General features: G+C 50.1%; 1 protein-coding gene across 1 annotated transcript; it reads left to right on the top strand.

Moving 5' to 3' along the window:
* The first annotated feature begins 1,143 nt into the window (after positions 1–1,143).
* Positions 1,144–16,159, top strand: TRIM63 (tripartite motif containing 63). Its single transcript, XM_005895869.2, has 9 exons — positions 1,144–1,430; positions 2,542–2,714; positions 5,662–5,830; positions 6,832–6,927; positions 8,093–8,326; positions 9,418–9,440; positions 9,772–9,896; positions 14,181–14,255; positions 15,592–16,159. The coding sequence occupies exons 1-9, from the start codon at positions 1,272–1,274 to the stop codon at positions 15,600–15,602; spliced, it is 1,065 nt and encodes a 354-aa protein (XP_005895931.1). The 5' UTR covers positions 1,144–1,271; the 3' UTR covers positions 15,603–16,159.

Raw genomic sequence — 16,159 nt, 5'->3', positions numbered from 1 at the left:
AAGTGGATACATAGTGCTTCGGGTCCCTACATGACAGTTATTTGTGTCTGTCTCCCTTCCTAGCCTGGGAGTTTCCCAGGGCAGGGAAAAGGATTACTCATTTATCTCTCATTTTGTTGCCTGATGTATAGGACTTCCGTGGTGGCTCAGACGGTAAAGCATCTGTCTACAATGCGGGAGACCCAGGTTTGATCCCTGGGTTGGGAAGATCCCCTGGAGAAGGAAATAGCAATCCACTCCAGTACTATTGCCTGGAAAATCCCATGGACAGAGGAGCTTGGTAGGCTACAGTCCATGGGGTTGCAAAGAGTCAGACACGACTGAGCGACTTCACTCACTCGTTGCCTGATGTATAGATTGTCTCTGTTGTTTAGTCGCTCAGTGTCTGATGAATGAATAAGATTTGTGGCTTTGCCACTTACTTCCCAGATCACTTTGAATAAGATCCTTTCCTTCTTAAACCTCAGTGTCAAAATCTATAAAATGAGGAAACAGACTCCGTATCAAGGGAAGGAATCCTGTATTAAAATGGAATTAGGGACTTCCCTGGAGGTCCAGTGGTTAAGACTCTACACTTCCACTGCAAGGGGTGTGGGTTTGATCCCTGGTTGAGGAACTAAGACCCTACATGCGATCCAGAAAGAAAAAAAAAAAAATGGAATTAGTGGCCAAGGGATGGAGGGACGGGCTAGCCCTGGTTGGGGACATCTCAGGGTCTTTAGCAACGTGCTGTGCTTGGGGGTAGGCCTTACCTGGGGAGTTGCCCAGGACTCCAGAGGAGGGGATGGATTTATTTTGGTCAGTGAGAGGGCACTGGTTGTTAACCCCACACATCCCAGTGGCCCCCTCACTCCTTACCAGCCTGCTGTAGGAGGAGACTAATTTTTGGAGGAAACTCTGGGTACCAGTCCTGCCCCAAGCCTGCCCACGAACAAGCTGTTCTTGTTTACGACCCCCGTCCCAAGGGAACAGTGACTGCTCATCCTTACATGTGATCCGAGAGGGTTGGTCTTTCAGGCCTGGAGGAAACTCAAGCTTCGCCAGCCACTTGGCACCGGAATGCTCAGCTGGTCTCCTCCTGGGGCTCATGTGACCAGGGCCCAGCTATAAATATCAGAGGGGCCTCAGACCAAGGCAGAGTTTGGGCGCCAGGAGAGGAAGGCAAAGAGGCTCTGGGCGGGTATTCTGTAACAAAGACCCCCAGGTCTGCTTAGAGCAAGGCAGGTGAAGGAGGCAGCCAGGTGGGTCCCCACGTCTGTCTCCAGGACAACATGGATTATAAGTCGAGCCTGATCCAGGATGGAAACCCCATGGAGAACCTGGAGAAGCAGCTGATCTGCCCCATCTGCCTGGAGATGTTTACCAAGCCGGTGGTCATCTTGCCGTGCCAGCACAACCTCTGCCGGAAGTGTGCCAACGACATCTTCCAGGTCAGTGCTGGGCCTGGCATAGGACTGGGGCTCCAGGCAGCTACTCAGTCTTCCTGTGATGAAAGCTAAAAGAAAACTTCTCTCTTAGTCCGGAACCCTTCCAAACTGGACTTGTTTTTTTCCCCCTCTGAAGTGAACCCCTGCCGAAGTCTCTGGAAGGGGTCGACGGGGCTGGGGAGGCGGCTCTGGCTGACCCATTCCTTCTCCATGACGCACTTCTCCCCTCCCCACCCTGCCTGCAGCTACCCCACCCTGTCCTGAGCACCACAGTTGACTCTCCAATCAGGAGTCAAATGCTTCAAGTGATAAGTGGGAGAGGCAGGCAGAAAGGAGAGAGAAACCAGACCCCAGGGGCTGGAGCCAGCTCCGCAGTGGCAGGGGGCCCAGATCTTTAGGAGGAGGGTGGCTGAGAGGCACCCTCTCAGCATCTTCCCCTTGAAACTGTTTGCTATAATGGGGAGCAGGAGGGGCTTCATCTCCTTAAGAAAAGAATGGGAGTGGGTGTCCATCCTGGCTGGGAGACAGGCCTCAAAGTTCCCCAGAAGCACTTTACAGAATGGTCTCTATCTTTTCTTTAAAACGCAATTCTAGGAGCTGGCTGTAATTTCATGCCCATTTCATGAATGGACAAACGGAGGCTTGGTGAGAAAAGGTTGCTCACCGAAGTCATTCCAAGAATTACTGTGACTTGACCCTTGGTCTGCTGATCTCCAAACCTGTTGATTCCTTAGTTGATTCTCAGGTGCTCCCTGTGTAAGTGGGCTGGCTCTCTCATATTAGGAAAGAAAGTGAAGTCGCTCAGTTGTGACCGACTCTTTGCAACCCCATGGACGGTAGCCTGCCAGGCTCCTCCATCCATGGGATTTTCCAGGCAAGAGTACTGGAGTGGGTTGCCATTTCTTTCTCCAGGGGATCTTCCCAACCCAGGGATCGAACCCGGGTCTCCCGTGCTACAGGCAGACGCTTTACCAGTCTGAGCCAAGGGGAAGGTTTAAGTCATGTGGTTTGATGAGAATGGTGGTGGTGATCAATGGGGAAGACAGTTGGAGGTCAGAAAGGGAAGGAGCCAAGGAGGGAGCCCAGGCCTCACCTCCGCCCCTGTCGCCAGCAGGCTGCCAATCCCTACTGGACCGGCCGGGTTGGCTCCGCGGCCATGTCTGGAGGCCGTTTCCGCTGCCCTTCCTGCCGCCACGAGGTGATCATGGACCGCCACGGAGTGTACGGCCTGCAGCGGAATCTGCTGGTGGAGAACATCATTGACATCTACAAACAGGAGTGCTCCAGGTCAGTGCTCCCTCCGCGGGGAGGCCATCCCCCTGCCCCTGCCCATCCTGGGCGTCCAGCGCTTCAGGGCCCCATCCTCCTTCACCTACTCTGGATCCAGTCCCCTAGCTGGAAGAGATATGCCAGTTAGTCCAGGCAGCCATCTCCCTTAGGCATGAACAGAGGCTCATCTTATCCCCCAGCCCTGGCTTTCGGTGTCATCCAGTGAATGGCAGGGGACCCAGACATTAGGCTGTCCTCCTGGAAGATACTGAGACCAAAATCAGGGGACAGATGAGATGTGAGAGGGAGAGTGAGGGAGAGGGAGCCACTGGGGCCAGTTAAGTGGCCCTGATGAGCGGAGAAAGCGCCCAGTGAGAACAAAGCCAGTTTCTCTATAATGATAACAGCAGTGCCAAACACCAGGAATGCTTCCTGCTGCTGCTTCACAGCAGTTTTTTATGGATTAGCATGGCTTTCATCATCCCTGTTTCATGGAGGAGGAGGCTGAGGCTCAAAGAGGTAAAATCACTTACCCAGAGTTTCGCAGCTGAGAATTGCTGGGACCCAGCCCAACCCATCTAGCTCCAACTCTCCCTGTTTGTGAAATAGCCACTCATTCTTGGGCAGAATTTGTGCCTAGTGGAGGTTGTGCTGTGTTGGGGAGAGATAAAGCTACCAAGCAGATCTTTACTGATCAGCATGTCCTGACAAGAGGCTGCTGACCTCATGGCCCTTGCAGTCCCAAGGCCTCACCAAATACGTGCTTGTGGGCAGCGTCCTGTGCCCCCAAAAGTCGACAGACTAGTCCTTGTTTGAGAAAGCTCTAACCAGACCACTGTGTCTGCTACTCTGACTCTGTTACTCATGCACGGTAGGGTCTTGGGTGAGTCTCTGGGCCTCTATTTCCTCTGTCTCCAGAAACGGACAGTAAGATTTGCTATCATGACTATCAAATAGGATGTTGATGGGAAGTGCTCAAGATGGCAAGTATTTACTGAGCATCCACTGTGTGCAGCGCTGCACTAAGCATTTTCCATGCATTATCCCCGTTTTAATTCTCACAGTAATCCTTTGAGCCATTTTTACCCTCATTTTCTGATGAGAAAATGGAGACTCAGAGGTTTGTCCGAGGCCACTCAGCTAGCGAGTGGTGAAGCTGAGAGGGAGCCTGTCTGACTGACTCCATGGTGAACATTCTTAACTGCTACTGCCTCTCATGTTGCCAGAGTTCAACACTACAAAAATGCGATTATGTTGTTGATCATGATCATAATAAAATCAATATTGCACCAAAATAATAGAGTCAACCTAGAAAGAGGAAGTTGTGTTTGAACCCTCCCAGGCCTTTCACCAGAACTGAATGATGACGATAGTTATTGAGGTTCTGCCCCATGTAGCTTGGGGGTGAGACCAGGGCCCAGAGAGGTGAAATCACTTGTCCAAGGTCACCATGAGTAAGCGGCAGAACAGTGTGGACTTGAACCCTGATGCTGGTCCCTGGGGTTGGGAGGATGGGCATCTGGGATGACGGGGGACACAGGCACCAGACCACAGGATCGTGCCTCACCTCTGCACCTGCAGTCACCCCAGAGCTCCCTTCCCAGAGGGCAGAGACAGGTAGTAAAGGGAGAGCCCTGCTGGCATGGGGGACCCTGGGAAGACAAGTCTGAAAAGGAGCTTATTTAAGCTCTTGAGGGGACAGTAATGCCCTGGGTGTGATCAATCATGCAGGGCTGTTTGGAGTTGAGGCACTGACATGTTGGGGGATAGTCACCATTTATGACCTGCCTGCCATCGCTCAGTGGTAAAGAATCTGCTTGTCAATGCAGGAGACACAGGAGATATGGGTTCTATCCCTGGGTTGGAAAGATCTCCTGGAGAAGGAAATGGGAACCCATTCCGGTATTCTTGACTGGAGAAATCCACAGACAGCGGAGCCTGGTGGGCTACAGTCCATGGGGTCGCAAAGAGTCAGACATGACTAAGTGACTGAGCACTCACACACACTGCTGTGTTAGGGGCTTGGAAATCAGAGATGATGTAGGCGTGCTGTTGACTCTAGATGAGTGTAGAGTTAGCCGGGCGGTAAAACCTAGACTCAAAAAATTGAATCTCAGGAAGTAACTGTGAGAGAACCATAGATAAAATGCCAGAGGCCCTAAGAGGAGAGAGACAAAGGGAGAAAGTCATCCTAAGAGTGTGTGTTTGGGAAGAAAGAGAAAGAAGCAACTCTGGATCCTGGAAAGACTATCAGGTTGGAAATTAAGGCTTGTGCTGGGCCACTGGATGGCCCTGGGCTGCCTCTGCTTTCGCTGAGTGACTTGGGGCACACATACCACCTCCTTCTCAGAGCCTTGGTACACCTTGCTTACTGATGTATTCTCTCCACCCGTATTCAGTCACCACCTTCTCTACGTCAGGCACTGTACATTGCAGATTTAGGGCTGAAGACAACAGGCAAGTTTCCCTGCTTCGACAGAGATTACAGTCTGGTGGATTAAATATAGAAGTCAGTGAGGCCATGAGTATAAATTGCTTTGTTGGAAGCCCAACCTGCTGTAACCAAGAGCCTGGGGACTATAATTAGAACAAATGAACCTTAGCCTCCCCTGCCCTGACTTGCTGGGCGACCTTGGGCAAGTCCATTCACCGTTCTGGGACCCAGTTTCCTCTTTTCCAGAACGTCTCAAAATGACTCTGGGATCCTACAACTTTTTCCAGGTCCTGCATTGGCCAGGCCTGGGCCAACTCCATCACTGGAGTTTGAATCCTAGTCTTGGTGTCATTGGCTTCCCTGGTTCTGGGCCCTCAGAGAATGAAAAGAAAAGGATTCAGGACAGACAACCTCTGAGAGCTCGGGTTGTAGATGTGGGTTGGGGGCGGGGGGTGGGGGGCTCCTGGGGCTGCAGGGGAAGACAGGGATTTGAAACCACACCTCATGACTGATGACTCTTCTCCACTTCAGCCGGCCGCTGCAGAAGGGCAGCCACCCCATGTGCAAGGAGCACGAAGATGAGAAAATCAACATCTACTGCCTCACGTGCGAGGTGCCCACCTGCTCCATGTGCAAGGTGTTCGGAGCCCACAAGGCCTGCGAGGTGGCCCCACTGCAGAGTGTCTTCCAGGGACAGAAGGTACTGGCCTGAGCGACTCCCACCCCCAGCCCGAGCCCGCTGGACAGATGATTCAGGATGCGGACTTGATCCCCGTAGATCTGCTGAGCCGGCCTTCCAGGAATAGTCCCCCGGAGGGACGTCCCGGGCCGTAGGGAGAACTGCCCTTGCCTTCCTTGGGGAGATGGCTGAGCTCATGAGTTATACTTAGAGCAGCTTGAGGGCACCTGGGTGCGGCCGCAAGGGAGAGACCAGATCCCAGGGCCAGGTCACCCGGGTCCTCTCAGGCCATGACTTCTATAACCCAGTGTGGTTTGGGCCCCTGCTGCCTCTTTCTGTGCTGGTCACCCCTCCCCAGATCCCCCTGCAGCAAGAGGCAGCCTTCTCTCTGGGTCCCTGGGCCTGTGAGAGCCCCACCACCCTGTACATGCGATAAGCTGCGGCTTCCCAGGTGACTCAGTGGTAAAGAATTCACCTACCAATGCAGGAGACACAGATTCAAACCCTGGGCTGGGAAGATCTCCTGGAGAAGGGAATGGCAACCCACTCCAGTACTCTTGCCTGGCAAATCCCATGGACAGAGGAGCCTGGTGAGTTACAGTCCATAGCATCGCAAAAGAGTCGGACATGACTTTTTGACTAAGCAACAACAACAACCCTTTCTGTACTCTTTCCTCCCCTCCTTCCTCTCTTATCTTGATCTTTCTCTTCTAGAATTCTCCAACCTATTTTTTTTTTTTTTTTCTGGATCCCTTCATTCCTAGAAACAAGCCCCTCCTTGGCCAGCACATTGCTGTGCATTTGGGGCAACTCACTTCCCCTCTCTGTGCCTCCACTGTGATGTGAGGGATGCAGTGTCTCTCTGGTGTTCTCTGCTCTGGACCTGAGCTGCACCCCAGAAAGAGGCTCTTTCTAGCAGAGAGGGGAGTGAGGGTGCTGTGTTGCTGCCACTCCCATGAGGGTGGGCCCTGAGACTATTTTTGTCTCTCCTCTCCTGTTCCCCCACCATCCCTCCCATCTAGACCGAGCTGAGTAACTGTATCTCCATGCTGGTGGCAGGGAATGACCGTGTGCAGACCATCATCACTCAGCTAGAGGACTCCTGTCGAGTGACCAAGGTGAGGGGAAGCATAGCTGGGCCTGGGCATTTGAAGCTTCCCAGGGCAACCTGGTCTCTGGGGTGGCTTCCCCGTCGAGCCTGGGCCTGGAGTGTTCACACAGGGATGGTTGGGGAGGGAATGACTAGTCCATTTATTCATTCACTCACAAAAGCTTCTTGAGGATCACTGGGTACCAGGCTCTGCCAAAGATGCTGAGGATGGGGTGGCGAGGAAGACAGACCAGGTCCCTGACTTCAGGCAGTGTCCCCTTCAATCATTCCCAGCATTTATCCAGGAAGCTAGTAGTTCTTAGAGCATTGTTCTCCAGTGTGCTATACACTAAAGCTTCTCAGGCTTTAATGGGAAACTTGAAATCACCCTGAGATTTTGTTAGAATTCAAGTTCTGATTCAGTAGGTCTAGAAGGAGGCATGAGATTGTGCTTTTTTAACAAGCTCCCAGGATTTGCCCAAGTTGCTTGTCCATGGACCACACTCTGAGGAGCAAGACTGTAGAGGTAGAGGACTCTTTTCTATTCCTGCAAAAGCATCCATGATTTTTCATATACCCTTGAGGTGGGGACCTGGGAATGACATGGGGGGTTGGGAGTGATCAGTGTATTTCTGATGGATAGAGTTGTGTGAGTATAGGTTCAGAGAAGGAAGAAGGATGTTGTTATTATCCACGAGGGGCCCCCAGTCTAATGAGATGCTACTATTATACCCAGTTTACAGGTAAGAAAATGAAAATGTAGCGTCAGTGTTGGACAGCAGGGAGTCTCAATGTGGATACCATTGCCAGGGGTGGGGTGGGGCTGCTTCTCCACTTCTCTGGGGACCAAATGATGCAGAATTTCCCAAATCTGGTCTTGGTCCTAAAGTGGAGAAAGAGTGTGACTGGGGGCACACAGGAGGCCCACATATGTCATCCCACCTGACCCTAGAGTCTCCACTTTTGAGGAAAGGTGTAGTTTTCTCTACGACGCCAGCCTCCAAACATTGCTGGCAAACCCTAGCAAATGCTTTCTTCTGGCTAAGGCTTTGTTTCGTGTTCTGCAAAATGGGGGTGCAGTAAATCTCTCCCAGCTCTAGACTCTTCATTCCTAGCACACCCATCCCAGGAAGGAAGGGTAGGGGATAGGAAGGAGGACCTGCAGGATGTGACTCAGAGATCTCTGTCACCAGGAGAACAGTCACCAGGTGAAAGAAGAACTGAGCCAGAAGTTTGACACGCTGTACGCCATCCTGGACGAGAAGAAGAGCGAGCTGCTGCAGCGGATCACGCGCGAGCAGGAGGAGAAGCTCGGCTTCCTTGAGGCCCTCATCCAGCAGTACCGGGAGCAACTGGACAAGTCCACCAAGCTGGTGGAGACAGCCATCCAGTCTCTGGACGAGCCCGGTGGCGCCATCTTCCTCTTGGTGAGCAGTCCTGGGAGGGGGTGGGCACTTCAACTCAGCAGCTCCAAGGGGCAAGTTGGGCTCCATCACTGATCACCAAAGACTATGCCTTTGGGGAAGTTATTTCAAGCTCATTCATATTTAAAGACTCAGTCTCCTCATCTGTATGTGTTGTGCTGTGCTTAGTTTCTCAGTCGTGTCCAACTCTTTGTGACCCCATGGACTGTAGCCCGCCAGGCTCTTCTGTCCATGGGGATTCTCCAGGCAAGAATACTGGAGTGGATTGCCATGCCCTCCTCCAAGGGATTTTCACAACCCAGGGATTGAACCCAGGCCTCCTGCTTTGCAGGTGGATTCTTTACTATCTGAGCCACCAGGGAAGCCCAAGAATACTGGAGTGGGTAGCCTATCCTTTCGCCAGGGGAACTTCCTGACCCAGGAATCTAACCGGGGTCTCCTGCATTGCAGGCAGATTCTTTACCAGCTGAGCTACTCAGGAAGCCCCTGTCTGCATAGTGAGCATGTAACAATTTCTCCCTCCCTTCCTCTCAACTGATTTTATGAGGATCAAATAAAAGGATGCTTGTGAAATGGCTTTGCAAGCTACAAAATACAGTGCCCATGTGGAGACTATTAACTGAGCACCTGCTGTAGGCCAGTCGCTGAGATGGAGAGACAGATGAAAGAGACAGCCCTACCCTAGAAGAGCTGGTTGGGGGAAACATGAAGGGATCAGCTGTAAGATTTTGTAAGGAAGAGTTAAGTTCAATAAAAATTTCCTAAGCACATACTGTGGGCCAGGCTTTGTGCTAGACATAGGGTTTAAAAAGGTGATTAGAATATGATTCTCATCTTGGGGATTTCCGTGTTTAAGAGTGCTTAGATGAATACTCCTAGAATCCAAGCTTCCGGCCACAACGGGAGGGTCCTAGGATAATGACTAAGGCCTGCGCAGACCATGGACAGAGGGAAAATCCAAGTTCTGTTTGGCAAAGCTAGGCAAGGGGATGGCACCAAGTGTGCATCTGCAGTGCCTGGTCACCGGTTTTGCTGATTTCCTGGGGCTCCCCTTTCTGCAGTTCTAACCCTTTGCTCTTTCTCTCCCCCCACAGAGTGCCAAGCAGCTCATCAGAAGGTCAGTGTTTCCCCAGGGCTATGAGTCAAGGCTCTAGTTCCCCTCAGGGCCTCTGACATGTTCAGAAGGCCTCCTCCTTTGCATTAGTTCTGCTGGGAGGGTCTTCCCCTAGGCTACCTTTCCTAGCCTTTACATCCCTGCTGTCTTAGACATCTATTCTGCTTGTGACCCAAGGGAAAATACTCCACCCTCCAGGGAAGCCTCTGGGTGCAAGGCCTGGGTGTGGACACAAGCATGTGCCCTGGTGTAAGTTGGAGCTAAAACGCCTCCTTCCTTCTCTGGGAACAGAGATCTCACTGTGCCCTTCCCCCCTTTTCTCTCTGCCCCACAGCATCGTGGAAGCTTCCAAGGGTTGCCAGCTGGGGAAGATAGAGCAGGGCTTTGAAAACATGGACTACTTTACTTTGGACTTAGAGCACGTAGCTGACACCCTGAGGACCATCGACTTTGGGACAGGTAAGGGATTATTTCCCCTGCAAGTCAGCTTCCCTCCCACTGAGCCCCACATGGAGGCAGATACACTGCCAAACATACCCAGATATCCATCAGACTTGTACAGTCAACTTCTGGGTAAGCCCAGCTCAGTAAATTATGTATGGATCTGCTATAGGGAGGAACTTGGGGTGATAGAAACAGTAAGGCAACTTGGAATCAGGCAGTTCAGTTCAGTTCAGTTCAGTTCAGTCACTCAGTCGTGTCCGACTCTTTGCAACCCCATGGACTGCAGCACACCATGCTTCCCTGACCATTACCAAATCCCGGAGCTTGCTCAAACTCACGTCCATCAGGTTGGTGATGCCATCCAACCATCTCATCCTCTGTCGGCCCCTTCTCCTCCTGCCTTCAGTCTTTCCCAGCATCAGCGTCTTTTCCAATGAGTCATTTCTTCACATCAGGTGGCCAAAGTATTGGAGCTTCAGCTTCAGCATCAGTCCTTCCAATTAATATTCAGGGTGGATTTCCTTTAGGATTGCCTGGTTTGATCTCCTTGCTGTCCAAGGGACTCTGAAGAGTTCTCTCCAACACCACGGTTCAAAAGCATCAATTCTTCGGCACTCAGCCTTCTTTCTGGTCCAACTCTCACATCCATACATGACTACTAGAAAAACCATAGCTTTTAGACAGACTTTTGTTGGTAAAGTAATGTCTCTGCTTTTTAATATGCTGTCTAGGTTGGTCATAGCTTTTCTTCCAAGGAGCAAGCGTCTTTTAACTTCATAAAATCAGGCAGACCTAAGATCAAATCTGGTTCGGCTACTTCTATTTTTTTTTTAATTTATTTTTGGCTTCACTGGGTCTTCGTTGCTGTGTGCTGGCTTTCTCTAGTTATAGTGCATGAACTTTTCTTGTTTTGGAGCACAGGCTTAGTTATCCTCCCGCAGGTGGGCTCTTTCCAGACCAGGAATGGAACCCATGTTCCATGCATTGGCAGGTGGATTCTTAACTACGGAACCACCCAGTTCTGCCATTTTTTATCTTTCGTGGCATTTTGATGGTTCCCTCCACCTCACTGAGCTTCATTTCCTCACTTTAAACTTAGGTTACAAATAGGCCTACTGATAATGACCACCGAATGATGCTGTGCAGCAAATAAGACATTGATTCAGAGGCCTCTGTAAGGTACTAGACATATACTGCTGCTGCTAAGTCGCTTCAGTCGCGTCCGACTCTGTGCGACCCCATAGACGGCAGCCCACCAGGCTCCCCCGTCCCTGGGATTCTCCAGGCAAGAACACTGGAGTGGGTTGCCATTTCCTTCTCCAGTGTATCAAAGTGAAAAGTGAAAGTGAAGTCACTCAGTCATGTCCGACTCTTAGCGACCCCATGGACTGCAGCGCACCAGGCTCCTCCGTCCATGGGATTTTCCAGGCAAGAGTACTGGAGTGGGGTGCCATTGCCTTACTAGTTATTGCCTAAATCTAGTCTTAGCTTCAGCTTCCTACTGCTGTAAACTTGGATACTCAGGCACCTTAATTTATCTATATTCTGTCCTTGCTTCTGTCTGTGGTTACTTTTCCACAGAGTACCTATAATAATTGTAACAATATAGCCATAACAATAATAAAGGAAAAATAATAAGAAAGCACGAGGAACCAGATGGAGAACAAAGATGTTGATAGTTCGCTCAAGGTTTCACAGTTGAAAGGCAGCTAGTTAGCAACAAAGAGAGGGAGGGCAGATCCAGTTCTGTTGAATGTTGCCTTTGTGTGAGAGGTGATGCTCTGGTGGTCTGCTGAGAGTAAGAAAGAGGGGTAGGGGTCGTGTAGGGGCAGGGAAGAGCTGTGAATGGGCTTGCAAGAGAAAGAAAAGCTTCTTGGCACCTCCTGCGTCTGCTCGCCTGCAAGCTTTCAGAATCCGGAGTGCTAAATCCATTCTCAGAAGCCCAAATATACTCTATTCTTGGGTAAGGACGACATACATCCCAAAGCTGAGGTGTCAATGAAAGTGTTAGTCGCTCAGTCATGTCTGACTCTTTGCGACCCCATGGACTGTAGCCCACCAGGCTCCTCTGTCCATGGGATTATCCAGGCAAGAATACTGGAGGGGGTTGCCATTTTCTTCTCCAGGGGATCTTCCCGACCTGGGGATCAAACCTGGGTCTCTGGCATTGCAGACAGATTCTCTACTGTCTGAACCACCAGGGAAGTTGCCAGTCACCAGGGAGGTGTCAGTGGACTTGGGTAAATCCATGGCTGTAGATCATCTGGGCTTCCCACGTGGTGTTAACGAACTGGCTGCTGATACAGGAGATGTAAGAGATGCCGGTTCGATCCCTGGGTTGGGAAGATCCCCTGGAGTCACCCTCCCTAAACTAAGATCTTCAAGAGTGGATCATACTGTGTGAGCAGTCTGACACTGTGAATACCTGCACTGCCTTCAGTAATCTCCCTGAGCCTCTCTGTGTCCTCACGGGTAAATGGAGAGTGTACCCATGGATACCATTCCTTGAGAACTTTCTGTGGCCTGGCCACTGAGCCCTGGACATGAACTCTGTTGTTTAATACAACAACTTTAAGAGGTAGTTCTTTTGTCATCTCCGTTTTGTAGTCAAGGCAATAAAACCAAGGAAAGGTGGGAGAATGGATCCATGACCACGTATGACTGAGTCCCTTTGCTGTCCACCTGAAACTATCACAGTGTTGTTAATCGGCTATACTCCAATATAAAATAAAAAATTTAAAAAAAAATCCAAGGAAAGGTGAGTGACTTGCAGGGGCCACATGGGCAGTAAGTGCAGGTTCCACCAAGGGTCATCTGGGGATTGTATGAGGCAATGAGTGTACAGTCCTTAGCACAAGTTAGCACTTGGCCCATAGTAAATTCTTAGCAAATGCTGCTATAAGTAGTTAATTGTAATAATGGTTTAAACCACCACCACAAAAAAAAAAAAAAAAAAAAAAATTCCTCGGGTTATACACAGATCCCAGTTGTCAGTTTGGAGGAATTAACTCTTTCAAGCCCTTCTCCAGATACTCTTGACAAATACTCTGAGTCTGTACTGACCCCTTCAGGGCACCCAAAGGCTCAAAGAAGCGGCTTGAGAGAGAGGGTGGGGAAGGGGCCTGTCCCCTGTGAGTAGAGCTTGAAGGCGAGACCCCAGGACGGGAAATTGAGCACAGAGCTTGCACCATAGTCACCATCTGGGGCTCAGTTTCAGGCAACTAACGAGCAGATGGCCCCTGAAGGGCTTCCCACCCTGTATCCATGGCCCTGTAGGCTAAGGAATGTGGGAAAACTGGACAAGGAGTGTGAGGCAAGCAGATTTCAAAGACTGAGCAGATGCCTTCAGGATAAGGACTCTGACTCCTGAGGACCAAGGCATTTCCCTGTTTCCCAGGTAATGATGCTCTGTGTGCAGAGGCAGACAGTCTGCATATGCATTTCCAGGGTCTCCTCTGGTCACAGGCAGACCAGGGAAGAGATGCTGCTGCTACTGGAACAAAGGAGGTCTTGAGCCTCCCTGCCTTGGAGAGTGTTGGGGGAAAGAGGACCAAACCCATTGCCTCCTGGGCCCCTGAGGCACCAACATGGCCCTTTGATCCTGACTGGACAGTGAGAGATTTTATTTTGGGGGGCTCCAAAATCACTGCAGATAGTGACTACAGCCATGAAATTAAAAGATGCTTGCTCCTTGGAAGAAAAGCTATGACCAGCATAGACAGCATATTAAAAAGTAGAGACATTACTTTGCTGACAAAGATCTGTCCAGTTAAAGCTATGGTTTTTCCAGTAGTCGTGTATGGACGTGAGAGTTGGACTATAGAGAAAGCTGAGCGGCAAAGAATTGATGCTTTTGAACTCTGGTGTTGGAGAAAACTCTTGAGAGTCCCTTGGACAGCAGGAAGATCCAACCAGTCCATCCTAAAGGAAATCAGTCCTGAATATTCATTGGAAGGACTGATGTTGAAGCTGAAACTCTAATACTTTGGCCACCTGATGTGAAGAACTGACTCTGGAAAAGACCCTGATGCTGGGAAAGATTGGGGGCAGGAGGAGAAGGGGCCGACAGAGGAGTAGATGGTTGGATGGCATCACCGACTCAATGGACATGAGTTTGAACTGACTCTGGGGTTGGTGATGGACAGGGAAGTCTGGTGTGCTGCCGTCCATGGGGTTGCAAAAAGTCAGACACGATGGAGACACTGAACTGAACTGGGTGTCTCCAGCCTGGATCTCCTTTGAACCTCTCCTCTGAGACACCAGCCCAAACCTAAGGCAATTGTTCTTTGTCACACACAGATGAGGAAGAGGAGGAGTTCATTGAAGAAGAAGAAGATCATGAAGAGGAAGAGTCCACAGAGGGGAAGGAAGAAGGTGAGATACCCATCTACCTCCACTTTTTCATTCATTCAGTGACAACTTGAGAGCCCTACTGAGTGACACTGGGATGATGTTTCTACCCTTTTTAAGAGTTTTTAAGGCAAAATTAAAAAAAGAGATTTTAAGGTAAAATCCCATTCCCTTTTCTCTTAGAGAAGTCCCTCCAACTATTCATAATAAAGAGTTCTCACTTTACCTCTAAATGACCTTCCCAAATGGAAAGTGACACAGTATAACAGAAGTCATAGAGAGCACTCAGGCTTGGCTAAATATTTAAAATTTTAAAAATTAGTTGTCAGCATTTTTTTAAATTAGTCGTCTTTTTTAAAAAGGAGCTTTTGTTTTTTAAAAGAAGATTTCAATAAAGAATTTGGATTTTCATCTTGTGAAAATTTGGAAAGAGTGAACAGTGCTGGGGCTTCCCTGGTGGCTCAGTGGTAAAGAATCCGCCTGTAATGCAGGAGACATGGGTTTGATCCCTGGGTTGGGAAGATCCCCTGGAGAAGGAAATGGCAACCCACTCCAGCATTCTTACCTGGATAATACCATGGACAGCAGAGTCTGCTGAGCTATAGTCCATGAGGTCACAAAAGAGTTGGACATAACTGAGCAACTAACACTTTCATTTGTCAGCCGGCTATACTTTTTTGCATTGGATCTGCAATCCATAGCATTCAGGCAGCTAAATTCCATTTTGATTGTAAAAGGAAGAGGTCAGACAGGAATTAGCAGTCACTCAGTCATGTCTTGGAGAAGACAATGGCACCCCACTCCAGTACTCTTGCCTGGAAAATCCCATGGGCGGAGGAGCCTGGTAGCCTGCAGTCCATGGGGTCGCTAAGAGTCGGACTCAACTGAGCAACTTCACTTTCACTTTTCACTTTCATGCATTGGAGAAGGAAATGGCAACCCACTCCCGTGATCTTGCCTGGAGAATCCCAGGGACGGGGGAACCTGGTGGGCTGCCGTCTATGGGGTCGCACAGAGTCAGACACAACTGAAGCAATTTAGCAGCAGCAGCAGCAGCAGCAGCAGCAGTCATGTCTGACTCTTTGTGACCCCATGGACTGAAGTCTACCAGGCTTCTCTGTCCATGGGATTTTCCAGGCAAGAGTACTGGAGTGGGTTGCCATTTCCTTCTCCAGAGGATCTTCCCAACCCAGGGATCGAACCTAGGTCTCCCCATTGTAGGCAGACGCTTTACCGTCTGAGCCATCAGGGAAGCCCAGACAGGAACTGGGGTTTGATAATTTTTTCCCCGCAGCTTGGTAAGCCCTGCGTCCTCCTGCGTTCCCATCTCACCTTGATTTTCTTTGTCTTTTTCTTTCAGGACACCAGTAAGGCGATGATGAGGGAGAGACCCTCTAGATGCAGAGAGACCGGGGAGGGTGGGGATGGGCCCAGCTGCCTTAGTGACAGGCCCAGGGTGGGAGGGGTCAGGGCCCCTGGCGGGGCAACGGGGAGGTGTGTCTTCTCTCTGCTCAGAGAGCAGGAACTAGGAGTAGGACCCCACCGCTGTGTCCAGCGTTGCGAACCAGAATTGGAAACGTGCTTGAAACAACCACACTGGATTCTTTTCTACGTTGGTGCAAAATGGAATATTTTGTACATTTTTTAAATGTGATTTTTGTATACTTGTATATGTATGCCAATTTGGTGCTTTTTGTAAAGGAACTTTTGTATGATAATGCCTGGTCATTGTGTGACTGGCGATTGTTATAAAGAAGGGAAGGAAGCCAGGTTGATACAGCTGCCCACTTCCTCTCCTTGGTGGGTTAGCACTCACAGGTCCAGGAAAGGATAATGTACTGTATTTCAGTGTCTATACCCCACATAAGGGACGGTGACCGAGTTTGTGTTATATGTTGTTTTAATAAATGCACAGCGCTTTCTTCCAA

The sequence above is a fragment of the Bos mutus genome, chromosome 2, assembly GCF_027580195.1.
Source record: "Bos mutus isolate GX-2022 chromosome 2, NWIPB_WYAK_1.1, whole genome shotgun sequence".
In the NCBI taxonomy this organism is placed as follows: Eukaryota; Metazoa; Chordata; class Mammalia; order Artiodactyla; family Bovidae; genus Bos; species Bos mutus.
Note: the sequence above shows the minus strand (reverse complement) of the source record. Positions and strands in the feature narration are given on the sequence as shown.